The following is a 15459-nucleotide window of genomic DNA, read 5'->3' on the forward strand; positions in this document are numbered from 1 at the left end:
TTCCTCCTCTTCCAACCCAGCCACCCAGTGGAAGCTTATCATGCTTCAGACTGAGAAAACATGGCAATTTGAAAGACTTCTGGTGGGTAAAAAATCCATCCGTTGCCTTTAACTGCAGAATAAAACTAGTACAGTACTGGGATTTTACCTATGCTTCCACAATATCAGCCAGAGTGTGTACGCTAGGAACACACTCTTCAGAAGCTGCTGCATTCAACAACACAGCATCCTCACATTTTAAAATTCTAAAGCCAGTTACCCCCCCCCCCCCCCCCATTACTGCTGTGTGCCCCTAAGTCATTTCCAGTTTATGATGACCCTAAGATGAACCTTATCATGGTGTTTTCCTGGCAACATTTGTTCAGAGGGGGTTTGCCTTTGCCTTTCTCTGAGACAGAGAATGTGACTTGCTCAAGGTCACCCAGTAGGTTTTGATGGCCAAGCAAGGATTTGAACCCTGGTTTCCAGAGTCCAAATCCAATGCTAAACCTCTACACAACTCTAGACAACCAGCTCCCACAAAAAACCAGGAAACAATAGTACAAATTCTGTTTTACAGAACAGAAGAGAGTTAGAAGAAAATACTAACGTGGGTCATGACTCTTTAGAGCAAATAGCTCCAAAGAGCTATTCAGGGTAGCACATATACCGTATTTTCCGGTGTATATGACGACTGGGCGTATAAGATGACTTTCAACTTTTCCAGTTAAAATATAGAGTTTGGGATATACTCGCCGTATAAGACTACCCCTCTTCCAATGCACACCAAATAAAATTTTTTAAAAACATTAGATTTGATTTCAATATGGTAATTTTAATTCAAATGTTTATGACATTCAGGTACTTAGCAGGAAAATTTGTTGTATACAAAGCCTGCTTTGATTGGTCAGTTCTCCCTACCTGCCCAGCCCTCCCTGTCTCCAAGACTATCAGAGTGGTAGCACAAACACGGCTCTTTTTTTCATACCCTGGGCATCTCGGACACCTGCAACTTTCTCCACCCTTCACTTACACCTTCCCAGTGAGGCGCCCCCTCACCTCGTCATTGGGATCGTGTTAAGTCACTTCTTTCCACAAATCCTGATGAGTGGATTTTCTTCTACTGTACTTGTACAGCATCACCCTTGCTGCTTTCAAACAGTCGCCGCATATGGCGGGGATGTGGCCGTGGCCGTTTTTTAGCTCCCCCCACCATATGCAGTGACTGCAGATTCTCCAGTTCAGCTCAGAGGTTTCAGCACCCGCCCTATAAGATGACACCCGGCGTATAAGACGATCCCTGACTTTTGAGAAGATTTTCCTGGGTTAAAAAGTAGTCTTATACGCCAGAAAATACAGTAATAGGGAGGATACTGTGCTTTGATTAACATCAACAGAGCCAAGAGGCCTCCTCTGCCAATAGGAAAACTCAGTTTAATACATGCTATAACATTTGATATAGTTGCCAGAGGCTTCCCATCAACTCATAATCTCAAAAAGTCCATCATGCATATCAGTTTTTTCTCCCACAGAATTCCACACATAGGCAAAGGGCTAACCACTTCTATCCTATTAAGAACGTGCCTTCAAGTTGGTTGAATAGCCACACAGAATTTAGTAGTCTTTAGTACTTCAGTTGCTTGCTCCCTTTTATTCCTGTATGGGTTCGTTCATTGAAAGAGGTGATTCAAAAATACAGAAATATAAGGAATGGCTTAAATGATGTACAGCACCATCCAATCAATGCATCCAATTGCCAATATTAGGTTACACAGATATATTAACAAGGGAGGGCAGGGTACACCAGTCTCCTATCTCCTTTGGATATTAAGGAACACATAAAAATCTCAAGGGGATTAGGAAAGAATTTGCTTTTCTCTGAGCAACTATCGAATTCAGTTTTCATGTGCCAGGACAGCATTGGTTTGTATCTCAAAGGAGAAGCAGCAAGTAAGCTTAACAAACTTTAGTCAGGATTTAGCTTCTCTTTGGAGCCACAAGGCACTAGAGTATGCCAGGAGCTCCAACTCTTCTTAACACCCTATCCTCATCAAGAGAAACACACAAAGGGGAGCCTTTGGCAGTGAAATCTATTTTAAAAAGACTGTCGTACTCTAAGTAAATGTCTAGGCCAGAAACAGTCTTTGCAGGCAGAACACATTCTTCTGAGAGTGACTGGGGCAGCACTTTAGAGGATTTTAACAACAACAACAACACCCAATTTCACAAGAGCAGCATCTTAGAGACCCAGTACAAGCTGACACCTCTGTGTACAAATATGCAGTGAAAGCCAGCTCACTGGGGCAGGAGCCATTCACATACATTGAACTTAATGTTTTTCTATCCCCTCAGGATGAGCAGAGGTCCGTCTCCCCCCCCCCCCAACAGAGAAGGGAGGGCTGGCTATTGTTCTGCAACCTTCCTTACAAAAGGAAAGCAGTGTCTGGTTGGGCTGGCAAAACAGGTTATGTAATATTCCTGCTCCACCGGGGCATGAGCTTGCTGGCTGAACCAGCTGTGAAATCACGACAGATCAGAAGCAACACCAAGAGCCAGCATCTCTCTGTTAAAGAGGAAGATATTTATTTTCTGCTTGCTCGATCCATACGTAGGATTCCTTTTCATTTATATACTAAAGAAGGGAGATAATACTTTCTGCTAAATCAACTAAAACAATGGACATATTATATGGACTTCTGAACACTTATTTCCAAATAATTAAAATCAAGATATTTATTTATATTATTTTACTTATTTATTTATAGCCCACCTTTCTGCTGGCATGGAACCCAAAGATACCATTCACAAATGAGCTGTCAGATGGGATATAAATCTTGAGGCTTCAGATAAAGAACTGAGACATTACAGCTGTCTCATAAGAAGTAATCAGAATTCAGAAACCAACTGGAAAACACTAATTATTTCCAATATATTTATTCTGCCGACATGGTATAGATTAGTGGTTTGAGTGTTGAACTAGGACTCTGGGTTTGAATCCTGGCCCAGCCTTAGAAAACCGCTCGGCGACCTATGACAATTCCTATTCTCTCAACCTCCTCTAAACAAATCTTGCCAAGAAAACCCTTTGAGAAGGATGCTTGAAGACACACAAAAGCACATTCATTCTACAATTTGGTAATGTCATACTTTCCCACAAAATTTGGTATCTTTCACAAAAATCAACTATAAATTACAGCAAGAAATGTCTGTAGCTTCAGGCTGAAAGTTATAATCCATCAATGCATGTAAGTCTTCTCCCAGCATATTTTGTTTCTAGATTCCCCACAACTCCTTTCTGTCCCATTTTAGCCAGCATCAGTAAGTGTTTTCCCGCAGCAATCCCAACCTACAGCTGTTTACTATGACAGGGAGTGCCTCTGAACTGCCTTGTTCCCCTTCTAAGGTAACAGGAATTGTAAACTCAATACCTTAGAATAAAAATCTCACATTCATATCTCAATTGGTGCTAGCATATGCTTAGGGCCATAACTGGAGCAAGACATATGATACAGAAATATGTTAACTGCCCTTGCAAAAAGTCCACATAGCCCACAATCACAAACTGTGTCTTTCTCAAGGCAAATTTTGATGTGTGGGCACTTGTAATGACAATTCCAATAGTCACCTCCCTCAAAATACAGGCTTGTCTTGATCCACTTCTATGAAGGTATCTAATACAGACATAGATGTGAGCTAAAGTTTTCCTGGAATTTCTTTCCCCATCACCACATAGAAATATTTTCCTACAAGTCATAAGATTTAAAACTACCATATATACTCGTGTATACATCGAGAAATTTAGGTCAAAAATTGACCCAAAAACTGGGTCAATTTATACACAGGATAATACGGTAATTAACCAGAGCCTCTCCCTAATAAGTCTGCCTCTGCAAGGGACAGCCCAGATGAGGAGAGGCTAGGAAGGGCAGTCAATCACCCTGCAGCTTCTCCCCAGCCAGGCTCCCTCCTCAAAAGAAAGTCCAGCTGCAAAGAGGATGGAAAAGGTGGCTGATCACCCTGCAGCCCCTCTGCAGCCAGGCTGCCTCCTGAAGTCTGGCCCTCGACGTATCCATGGGTCATACCAAAATCCATAATTTTGGCCCCCAAAGTTGACTTTGACTTATACATGAGGTCGTCTTATAGTCGAGTATATACAGTAAGTACAGATGATTTGAGTAGTTGAGAGGGGGGAAGAGTTGATGTCATGGTCCCTTTAAAAGTCCCATTGCTTCAGCTTGGAGACTTCTAGGTTCCACTATACTCTTATCCTCTGCAAATTTCTAGAAAACCTCACAATCCGTACCAAGACCATCTTGGTCTTGTCAAATTGAAGAGATGATAATAGCTTGGACTAGGAAAGGGCAAAGCATGGCTTCCAAGGCTGCGTGTGTGGTCTCCCTTTTGCTGTCATAAAAAGTGAACTGCCTCCTCTGGAACTCTTCAGGAGCAGTAAATCACCCTTCTTTCTACACTTATTAATATTAGGAAGTGCTTGGTTTTCAAGAACAGTAGATGACTTACAGCTACTTTCAATTGTATTTTCTTTTGGTACTTTTTGGAAATTTGTGTGGTGCTAGATGGTCTCAGAAGCAGAAACCTGGCCACATTATTTTAGACATGTGAAACACGGCCACTAGGCTGATCACAACATGACACAATGCATTTTGGAGGGGAAAAGATTGGAATCAGAAGATCACATACTCACCACTAAGGGAGCGGCTTGGGGAGGAGTGTTGGCTGTTTGGTGTGCTCACTGTGGGCCCCACAATGGTGGATGTGAACTCCTTTTCCAAAGAGGAATCTCCACTACCTTTAGGAAAGAAGCAGAAAAATACAATAACAAAAATCCAAACTTCTTTAAATAATAGAGTGCCCTACGATCATGCAGTTACACCACAGAATATGAGATGAACAGAGCAGCCTCTGGATCCATATCTCATTGTTTGACAGAACCAACATCTGACAGTCGTTCAGAAGCAGCACACCAGATACAGGTAAAACCAATTTTAATATATATGTTTTATGGTTACAAGACTGATTTCATAAATATTTTCAGAATTATAGCACCACTTTAACACGCATTGCCAAAATGACCTGGATCCTCTAGGCTATCTGAATGTTTATAAGGAATATATGCAGCAGTACTTGTGGTTCCTCACAGAAGTGCAAATATTTTATTACATGGCAATTAAAGGACAGAAAGTTTTTCATTAAAAAGTGAATCATCATAAATGCATAAATAAGATCCAGGGTAGTAATTGTCTTCCTGCAGGATGCTTTGCTCTTGCAAATAATGTGCAATGCAAATAAAGAAAACTACAAAAACTTGCACATGGAAGAAAGTTAAACAACATAATGCTGTTATGAAAGAGCTGATATTATCATTTTTCAGAATAAAAGTGTGGCTATCACATCCAAGCTCAAGATGTGAACATCATTTCAGAGAATTCCTTTCAAATGAATTTCTCAATTGAACTAATGTTGCCTCCATGAGGAAGAGCTATAAGTAGCTGACTTCCTCATCTACTTAGAGAAAAGGATAGGAAAGAGTTACACAAACATTTCTTATTAACTGTAGCATACAGAGACTCACATAGTATTGAAGTCCCCAGAACATTTGGTTTTTACAAAACTAGTTGTGCTGTATTGAACAGTGCAGAGGTGCAGATAAACCAGGATATTTTAAAAACCTAGTTTTCCATTTTTTATGTTAATAAGAATCCACTGCCCAATTTTTACCTTTTGCCCAATTATTTTAGAAATAACACTCTGATTCATGTATAACATTGTCTGAATTATTCAATATTGTATACAAATGACTTGGCTTGTTTTTTCATCTGTTCCAGAACCATGTTCCTGGTTTGTTGTGTTGTTTTTCTAATTATGCATTGTATTAATTTGGAAATTCTCATGTTAAAAATTGCTTAATGATTGCTTAGTCCCTCCACAGTTGTCTGCATAATTCCTGTATAACAAAATTTGTTATACTGTACCTAGTTATGTTCTTAAAAGCTATCAGCCTGTTTCACATTCACATCCTAATACTTGCCCAAATATACCTGACTACAATTCACTGCCTATGTACTACTATTTTGCTCTGGTATATATTCTTTCCTATTACTGTATACATTCTCATTTGCTGGCGTGTATGTATGTGCACACACTCTTAAATTAATCCACTAGCCTGCTAATTGTAATGGAGGCCCAATGTTATAGGATACTTGGGCAGATTTGCCTCCCAATGAGTCTCAGGGCTCAAAAATCCTTTGGCATCCATTGGAATTTAGATCTTCTAACAGTCAAATTCTAAACATGTTTACTCAGAGGTTTTTCCTACTGTGTTAAACAGAGTGACCCCATTTGAAAGTGTGTTTTGGATGATAAAAACAATTTTAAAATTCCTTGGGCTTGTTGGTCCTAACATGTATTGATAAATGCTTACAAGATAACGGGCTTCCTGGGTTCTATAACTCTGTTTCCAATCCATCCCAGAGTCCCTCTCAAGTGTTGCAGTAGAGGGGGGGGGTCTCCTAGCAGCATGGTTACTTCAGCTTTCAGGCTCTTCAGCAAAACTTCTATTTAGAAAAGATCCTCAGCAAACTCAGGCTCTCCACTGACACAGAGAATAGGATAAGGGACAAAAACATGGCCCTTTTGAACTGAACATATCCAGCTTGCTAAAATATCATCAGCAAACTAAGAAAAAGCCCCAGGCCATAAAGTTATTTCTTCACAACACACACTGATTCTACACCTGCTGGATATTTAATCCCAGTTTATCCAATGTAGAGTTCTCCTCTTTTGTTACATCCCCAAAGCAGGAAAGGATGACTTAAGTTGAAATAACAACCTGCTTCCCTAAAAGGAAACCATATTAAATTCAAAAGAGACTTATGAATAAGTAAGATTGTGCTCTTAATGTCAGCTTACTAACCACAATAATAAACAAGGATCAAACCATGGTTTAAGTAAGAGGATCTAGTTAGTACATCACACCAAGGGAATCCTTGTTAAACCAGGATTATAACACTCAAAAGTCCAAAAGCGAATGGAGGGATTCACAGGACTAACTTGCATTTTAAGGTTAGCAAGTCAGCATTCATAGGGCTGAACTAGGTCTAGGAAAGCAAAGTAGACATGACAAAATTCCAAATGTAGGCAGTTTGGTAAAATTAATATACTGTCAGAATCCTCCCACTTTGTACTGATTTCCTTAAGATTGGAAGGAACATCTCAGGCCACCTTCTTCCAAAGGTGACAACATCTGTTCCAGGACTGTATCACCTCAGTAAGCAGGTAGAAGGCTCACCAGAGTATTTTTTTTTCTTTTTAAAAAAAGCTTCTCAAATGTAGGAAACAAGCATAAATGACAATTAGCTTAGATTCTTGTCTTTCTGACTTCCAATATTTTAACTGATGGGAATGCTTTGGTATGGAGGAAAATCTATACTCACAAGCTCCCATGCACAGTCTGAGGAGGGACAGCTTGCACACAGGTTAATCACCATAGCAAGAGTAAGGACATTGTGCTTGTAAATCTAACCATGGTATAAGAATTAGGCATTTAGTGTTCTAAGAAAGGAGAGTCAATGGGCTGTATATGCCAAAGAGTGCACTTGTCTGAAGAAACAAAGACACAAATACTAGGATTTGCCTCTTACCTGTATGCAACTTCTCCTCCCTACAAGTTTCAAATTCTGTACTCTTTTACCTTAAGAAAGCATCTATTGAAAATGATAATATTCAGAGGGAGAATGTGCAGCCATTCCATTGACCACTGGTAGTGCATTTGGTGTAGCAGGATCAGTACAGGTAGTAGAGTCATGGCATAGCAAACACTAGATCAATTAAGCCAAAGCCCTACATTTATTTTCTATAAGGCAGCTACCCCACCCCTCTCTGTCCTGTTTCTGTTTAGTGCTCCCATTGTCTGGAACCACTCTTTACCTTCTTAGAATGCAACTCTTGAAGCATATCTGGAGAAAGTCTCCTTGCTGAGGCTTTTGTTTAGAGAAATGTGGCTTTCTGAATGAAGTGCTTGTTGTTCCCCTGCTCATATAGCTTAACCCATGCTAGCATCTATCAAAAGAAAGGAAACACATAGCTTCAAATAGGTGAACTTAAGTTTACTGTAAACAGGGCAGGGATATTGCAGCCTTTTCCAAAAGAAATGTTTTTCCCTCCTCTCTCTTGAGTCTGATTCTGAAAGATTATCTCTCAGCCTCTCCCTTAACTCCTCTATTCTTCAGAAAGCTCAAGAGGAGACTCTGAAATATGCTAAAACCTATGTGAGCACTCAGAGGCAGCCTTGAACCCCACCTGGTGGATATTAAATTTCAATTAGAACTGAGTGATGACATGGTTAAGAAAACTAGCCAGAAGCAACTAAGAGTTCTCACCAGAGAAAATTAGGCATCAGTGACTTGAACCAAAGATTTGTTCTGCTCCTTGCTAGCACAAGCAGTGAGTTATGATCCTATCTCCTCTCTAGGCATTTATTGAATAGTAAGGGGTGGGGGCAGTGAGTGGGAAGAATAAGAGAAAAGGGGAGACTTAAACAGAGACTTGGCAGTTCCCTTTATAAACATAGATCACTTTCATCTAACCCCCGTTTGTTGTTTATCCATATCCCAAAGCCTGCAGTTGCATTTCAGTCACAATACCCCTTGCACAGATAAGGGATTCTAGATATCAATTTATCTGCATCTCAAGTGAGTGACTTCCTCCACTGCTCTGCATGGCATCAGAAACACTCCACCCCCACCCCAAATGGCGCCAAGTGTAAATAAAAACAGAAACAGCATGGAGTTATTTGAGACAGCCACCCTTCCCCATTTAACTTACATTATTCTACCTTGCTGACGATACCCTGGAGTGTTATCACAGCCAACTCCTTGGAAACAGCACTGGAATACAGACTGTGAGTGTGTGTGGCTGCATCTCGGCAGTAGGGTGAACTCAGCCACTCACCTTCCAGGAAGAAGAGATTCCTGGAAGTGAGAGAAACGGCCGTCATTTTACAGTCAAGCAGCACTGTTAGAGCAAGAATCCATACGGCTGCAGTGTCCCCTTTCGCTGAGATTCAGGCTCGCTCTCCTAATGCTTTGTCTCCTAAAACAGAACCACCAGCTACAAGGTGGCATCCCTTTAAGGTTTTAAAAAACACTGACCTAGCTAGATGGGGCAAGAAAGGCCATGTAAAAAACACCACAGTTGCTGTCTGCTCTCCATCACTTTGGCAACAGAAATGGATGCAGCACAGGAAAGAACACATTGCTCTGGGAAGGTAAGAGCTCCCATCAAAGATCTCTGAACACTCCAGAAACTGACAGGAGAAACTGCATACGTACAATGAAATAAGTGTTGAATAGGGGGGGGGGGGGGGATGATATTAAGGATTGCTTCACACTTGACACAATTGACTGATCCTGTAATAATAAAGTATTCATGTTTCTTATCCAACTAACATTGCTGGCCAAACAGTAGCCAGGTCAAAACTATACATGCACAACTGGCACATATTATTATATACTTTATAAACCCTTTACATACTATATAAACTGAACAACCAAAAAGAAAGGTGGAAGACGTATCTACTAAATATGTAGAGTTGGGAAATTAATGAAAATCAGTCAAAGCATGGTGTAATGGCTAGAGTCTTGCATTGGGTGGAAAAGGCCTGGGTTCAAATTTCCACTTGACTATGAAGCATACTAAATGAACTTGGATAGTCATCAGAGGTCTTAACTTACTTCGCAGGATTAGGGTGAGAATGAAATGGTGAGAAGCCCCAAATATGCACAGGATATAAATATAACAAATAAATAAAAGATATTATCCTGTTCACTGTGTGGAATAGTAAATCGTTTCTTAAGCTTTTAAAATTATTGGAAGTTGTCCTTATTTTACTGAACCTGTTATGAGTCAAGTCCCCTATTCCATTGAAATCCCCACCCAGAATGCATCTTTCTATCTTTTCTGCTGAGAATTCAGTAACTTCCTGGAAAATATACCCGTACTTTCCGGCGTATAAGACAACTGGGCGTATAAGATGACCCCCAACTTTTCCAGTTAAAATATAGAATTTGGGATATACTCGCTGTATAAGACTACCCCTCTTCCAATGCACACCAAATAAAAATATTTAAAAATCAGATTTGATTTCAATATGGTAATTCTAATTCAAATGCTTATGACATGCAATTACTTAGCAGGAAAACCTGTTGTATTCAAAGCTTGCTTGGATTGGACAGCTCTCCCTGCTTGCCCAGCCCTCCCTGTCTCCAAGACTATCAGAGCGGTAGCACAAACACAGCTCTTTTTTCCATACCCCGTGGCCGTTTTTGAGCCTCCCCCCATATGCGGCAACCGCAGATTCTCTAGTCCAGCTTGGAAGTTTCAGCACCTGCCCTATAAGATGACACCCGGCGTATAAGACGACACCCGACTTTTGAGAAGATTTTCCTGGGTTAAAAAGTAGTCTTATACGCCAGAAAATACACTATTTGCTGTTTTGGATTTGGAGCATACATGCTCACCATTAGTATGTCATTTGCCCATAAGATTTCTACCATGCCACTTTTAAAAAATATTCAGATAAAGAAAAGCAAAAATTATAGGTGGTTTAATCAATTTGCAGTATACAAATAATAGTTGTGAAGGGGAAAAACCCTTTTTATTTTCAGTAATCAGGTGTGTCACAGCAGGCATTGTTTTGGAAGAACTGATTCTTTCCCTTTGTGTAAAATGAAAAGACCTATCTGCCTCTTCTAAGATGGTACCTACTACCCATGGTTTTTCACATCAGTAATTGTGTCAGGAATAATATTAAAGAACTGCCACCTAATTAAGCAGATGAATAATTTTAAATAAATACAGTTTTATCGGTTGAATTAATATATTAATCAAACTGAAATGGGGCATTCTCAAGTTCAGCATAGCAAAAAATCCTACATCTAAATTTTAGCCAAATTTCTGTAAGCCAGAAGGTAGGTTTACACTGCTAGCTTTTAAAAAATGAATGGTAGGTGATGCCAATACTACATTATTCAACACCAGATTTTTTGGTACTCCTGTCTGTTACAGGCACTTATACCACATTGTGCTGACTTCATGCTTCCATAAATTTCTAACCTGCCAGGTCTACATTGCAAGATGAATCTGTCCATCTTTTGCCTAGTACAATTTATACTGACAAGACATGAAAACTAGTATGGCCTAGGTATTCTGCTGCCACATACTACTGCTACTACTACTACTAATAATAATAATGATAATAATAGGATTTATTTATATACCGCCCAATCACTGGGAATCCGAGTGGTTTACAACAGAGGGGATAATAGACGGTTCCCTGCCCTCAGGCGTACAATCTAAAAGACACGACACAAAAGGAGAAGGGAATGGTGGTGGAGGGGAGGGGATCAGGTCCAGCATTCTTCTCTCCCTCTGAGGCCTGGACCAAGGCAGATGGACCGGAGGGAGGGCTCTTCTTCTTCAGCCTAGCCCTGATGGAGCTGGGCCAGCCTATTCTCTCCCTCACAGGCTGAAAGATGACAGTTATGGAGGGAGGACGCTCTATCTTCAGGCTGGCCCTGATGGAGCTGAGCCAGCCTATTCTCTCCCTCACAGGACGAAAGATGACAGTTATGGAGGGAGGGCGCTTTATCTTCAGGCTAGCCCTGATGGAACATACTACCCCAAATACCTATACTGGGCATGGCCAATGAGGACAGATAACCCTACTTCTACATCTCCTGGTACAAAAATGGATTTCAATGGAATTCCTGTGAAATCAAATTGAGGGCTCTCCTTCTCCATTTTCTACTATGGGTTCTAAGAATGTGAGGTCCTCCAGATGTTGTTGGACAACTATTCCCATCATCTCTCACCACTTGCTATGTGACCAGGACTGATGGGAATTCCAATCCAACAACACCTAAAAGGATACATACTTTTCACCTAAATTGTAGTAAGGGAGGGGTTAGAGATACTGCTGGCATTTGACTCCAACTGTGAGAATTATAGTAATTTCCTTAAAATAAAAGGAGCAGTCAAAATCCCACTTCTTGCCCTGGAGTTCTACCCCTTTTCACTGACTGGCTAACAACAGTGCACATGCATACTACTTTCCAACAGTGAGAATATATAGTGGGCCTTTGGTATACACTGGGTTTTGGTTGAAGTGCCCCCACCCCTAGTGGATAGCAAAATCCATGGATACTCAAGTATTGTTATGTACAATGGTATAATAAATTGGTGTCCCTTACATAAATTGGCAAAATCAAGGTTAGCTTTTTTTGAATTTAGATTGTTTGGAATATTTTCAAGTCATGGATGGTTGAATCTATGGATAAAGAATCTGTGGATAAAGGGGGGTGACTGTATAAGAACTGGGAAAATAAATACTATACAAAAAAATTAAATGGAAGGGAGAAAGAAAAAAAGGAACAGAAAGAGAAAAAGAAAGAAAGGTTGGAAAAGAAGGTAACAAAATGGAATCCAAATTCATTTCTCTAGAAAAAATGCAACAGCATTGGAACACAGGATGAGACTGAAAATTGAAGAATGTGATGGAGCAGATTCAATGAACTGCACAAACCAGAGGACATTCCTAGCTTTATTAGCCAATCCAAAAAAGGCGAGGAACATGGTCTAAAACTGTTTGCTGGTTTTGGTAGCCAGTCAGACTTTACTATTGCTATCAACCCCATACTTTCCTTTTGTCTAAGGGCAGGGTCAGGGCAGTGGTGTTCCCAGCCCCGGTGTCGCCCAGTGTGGGGTGCAGGGCTTCTGGGGTGTGGTTTCTTGGGGGGGGGGCTTGTGGGGCAGGGCCAAAAGGGCAGCCTTCCCCCGAACTGCCCTGAGTTGTCCTGGAGGGGAGCCTCCCTTCCCCCTTATTTTCCAAGTCCTCTGAGGACTCAGAGGATAGCCTTTTTCTCCCTCCCTCCATGATTTCTGAGTCCACGGAGGCCTTGGAAGGCAGCTGGGGAGGGGGGGCAGTGGCATACTGCCCCCCTCCATCCTGGGCTTTCTCCCTGGAGAGGAAGCCCTGGACGAACGAAGCAGCCTGGAAGTCATGTGCACCCCTCTTGCCCTGAAGGGGGAGGAGAGCCCAACTAGATGTAACCCCCCTTTCTGGGTGTCACAAGTGCGGTCCACACATCCTGCACCCCTCCAGTGACACTACTGGGTCAGGGTCTTCCTCCTTATCTCTCACTCAGCTTTAATAGGCAGACTGGTAGTAATGAGGCATCTTTCAGAGAGCCATTTAAACACTACTCTTGCCACTGAAAATCTGACAATTCTATGGAGTCCTGGTTGGGAAAAGTATTTTCCATGCTTTTCAAAATCAGTCTGAAGATCTTTAGTCAGTCAGCCAACCTTTATTAGGCATAGAAAAACAACATGCATTTACAATAAAACTTCAGGATCGTTATTAAAATTTAAGCCATAATCTTGTTGCCTCTACCAGAAAATTGGCTATTAACCTGGTAATATGTGGGTTCTGATCTTCCAATAGGTATTCCACTGATAGCCCATTCAAAGAGATATTCATTTCCAATAACTTTCTTAACATCTTGTTCAATAAAAAGCCTCTAAACTCAGTTGCCCTTCTGGTAAGAACACCAAACTCAATCCTCTTCTGATTGTAAAGGTGGCTAAGCATTTGAACTAGAGCAACCATTAAAATCTCTCTGGACAGGTGAAACCCTATGGAACCCTTTAGTATTGCCTCATTAAGGAACAACCCAGCCAACACTTTTGCACCCTCTCTAGCACAGCTTTATTGACCTTGTCAGCAAATTTATTCTGGTCTACATGCACACTAATGTCATTGATGGGCAGAGTTCAGGAGAAGGAGGAGGCACACATAATCTGCAGCATATTGGGTCACATTTTGGAAAATGTTAAGTCCTACCAAAAGCCCATGGATCATACATGGAACTAGAAGTTGCCACCATAAGGAGGAAACAGGTAATGGTGTATTTATTGATCCCTTTTATCAATATTTGGAGCCATGCTGTAATGAGAAGCTTTGGAATTCAATGTTGTGCAATATATACATCATTTCTAACCTCTCATACATCAAGCAAAACTTATCAAATGTATGCCAGTAAAGTTTCTTTCAGCTTTATTAACATCATAGGACATTTCCATAGTTTCCTAGATTTGAGACAATCAATGGCTAAACCTTGATTTGTCTAAAACAGGGGTAGGCAACCTTTTTGAGCCGGGGGTCGGGTTGCTGTCCCTCAGACAACTGGGGGGCCGAAGCCAAAAAATAAATAATTAAAAAATTTAAAAATTTGTGGTTTTTTATTTTTTTTAAATTTTATTGATTAAAAAACCATAACAAATGAACAAACAAACAAAAAAAAATTAAATAAATAAATAAACCGGGACAGATGTAGGACAAAAATTTCAAATGGAGAACACTTTTTAAAAAATATGGAGGACACACTAAAAAAATTGCTGATTTTTTAAAAAATGTTAATATAAATGCATGTTTCGGAGGCTTCTACAGACAATTGCCCTCCTTGCCCGCCGCTTGCTCCCCTTGCCTGCCCCTTGCCCCCCCTTGCCCGCCTCCTCCTGATAGGCCAAAGGCTCTGGCGGCAATCAGCAGCAGGACTGGGCTGGGGCCGGTCCCAAGGCCTTGCCGGGCCACACCCGGCCTGCAGGTTGCCTACCCCTGGTCTAAAACAATTAGTACTTTAAATTTTGTTTCCATAATCTGATCCCAATCAACCCTTTTTATTGAAACTTGCCCTCAATGTAAGTATTATAAATTTGGCTTTCATGGGTCTGGATGATTTACCAGCATCAAGGCATGAAAGATTCAGCAAAGTTTGCAAAACAGCCACATAGAATTACCATATGTAATTCAGGAGAGAATTAATCTTGGACAAATGATCACTAATATCTGTGGTCTATAAAGTATAACAGAAAAATATAACTAGAAAAGGTGTTCCAGAGCCTAGGGGCAGCCAGTGAGATGCCCCCTCCCATTTATGGTGGAGACAAGAAAAAGGCCTCTGCCAAAAATGGGAAAATACAGTCCTTCAGATAATCTGAACACAAGCTGAACCCAAGATTTTATATCACTTTAGATTGTACAGTGGGCCCTTGGTATCCACTGCGGTTTGATTCCAAGACCCCTTGTGGATACCAAAGCAGTGGATGTTCATGTCTCATTAAATACAATGGACAATAAAATGTGATTCTTATATAAAATGGCAAAATCAAGGTTTGCTTTTTTGGAATTTATATATTTTAAAAAAAATTTCAAGCCATGGATGTTTAAATCCATGGATAAAGTATCTGTGGATATGGACAGTCAACTGTACTAGGAAATACTTTGAAAGCCTGTGGAGCTGTTGTACAAGAAGTTTTGCTCTCTGTAACTAGCCCAGTTAACAACCTGGATTATTATTATTATTATTATTATTATTATTATTATTATTATTATTATTATTA

General features: G+C 40.6%; 1 protein-coding gene across 9 annotated transcripts in view; it reads right to left on the bottom strand.

The window, feature by feature from the left end:
- The window catches only part of IKZF4 (IKAROS family zinc finger 4), an 82520-nt gene that overhangs the window by 27717 nt on the left and 39344 nt on the right, over positions 1-15459 (bottom strand). For 5 of the 9 annotated variants that reach the window (XM_042451627.1, XM_042451626.1, XM_042451625.1 and 2 more), the window contains 2 exons: positions 8824-8969; positions 4685-4789 (listed from right to left, as the gene is read on the bottom strand). Coding sequence is in view for 4 of the 9 variants with exons in the window: in XM_042451618.1 (XP_042307552.1) it covers positions 4685-4789 (105 nt within the window). In the remaining 5 variants the exon portion in view is untranslated. The remainder of the gene's footprint in view (positions 1-4684; positions 4790-8823; positions 8970-15459) is intronic. The other 4 variants (XM_042451618.1, XM_042451621.1, XM_042451620.1 and 1 more) reach the window with 1 other exon arrangement.

This window comes from Sceloporus undulatus, chromosome 2, assembly GCF_019175285.1.
Source record: "Sceloporus undulatus isolate JIND9_A2432 ecotype Alabama chromosome 2, SceUnd_v1.1, whole genome shotgun sequence".
In the NCBI taxonomy this organism is placed as follows: Eukaryota; Metazoa; Chordata; class Lepidosauria; order Squamata; family Phrynosomatidae; genus Sceloporus; species Sceloporus undulatus.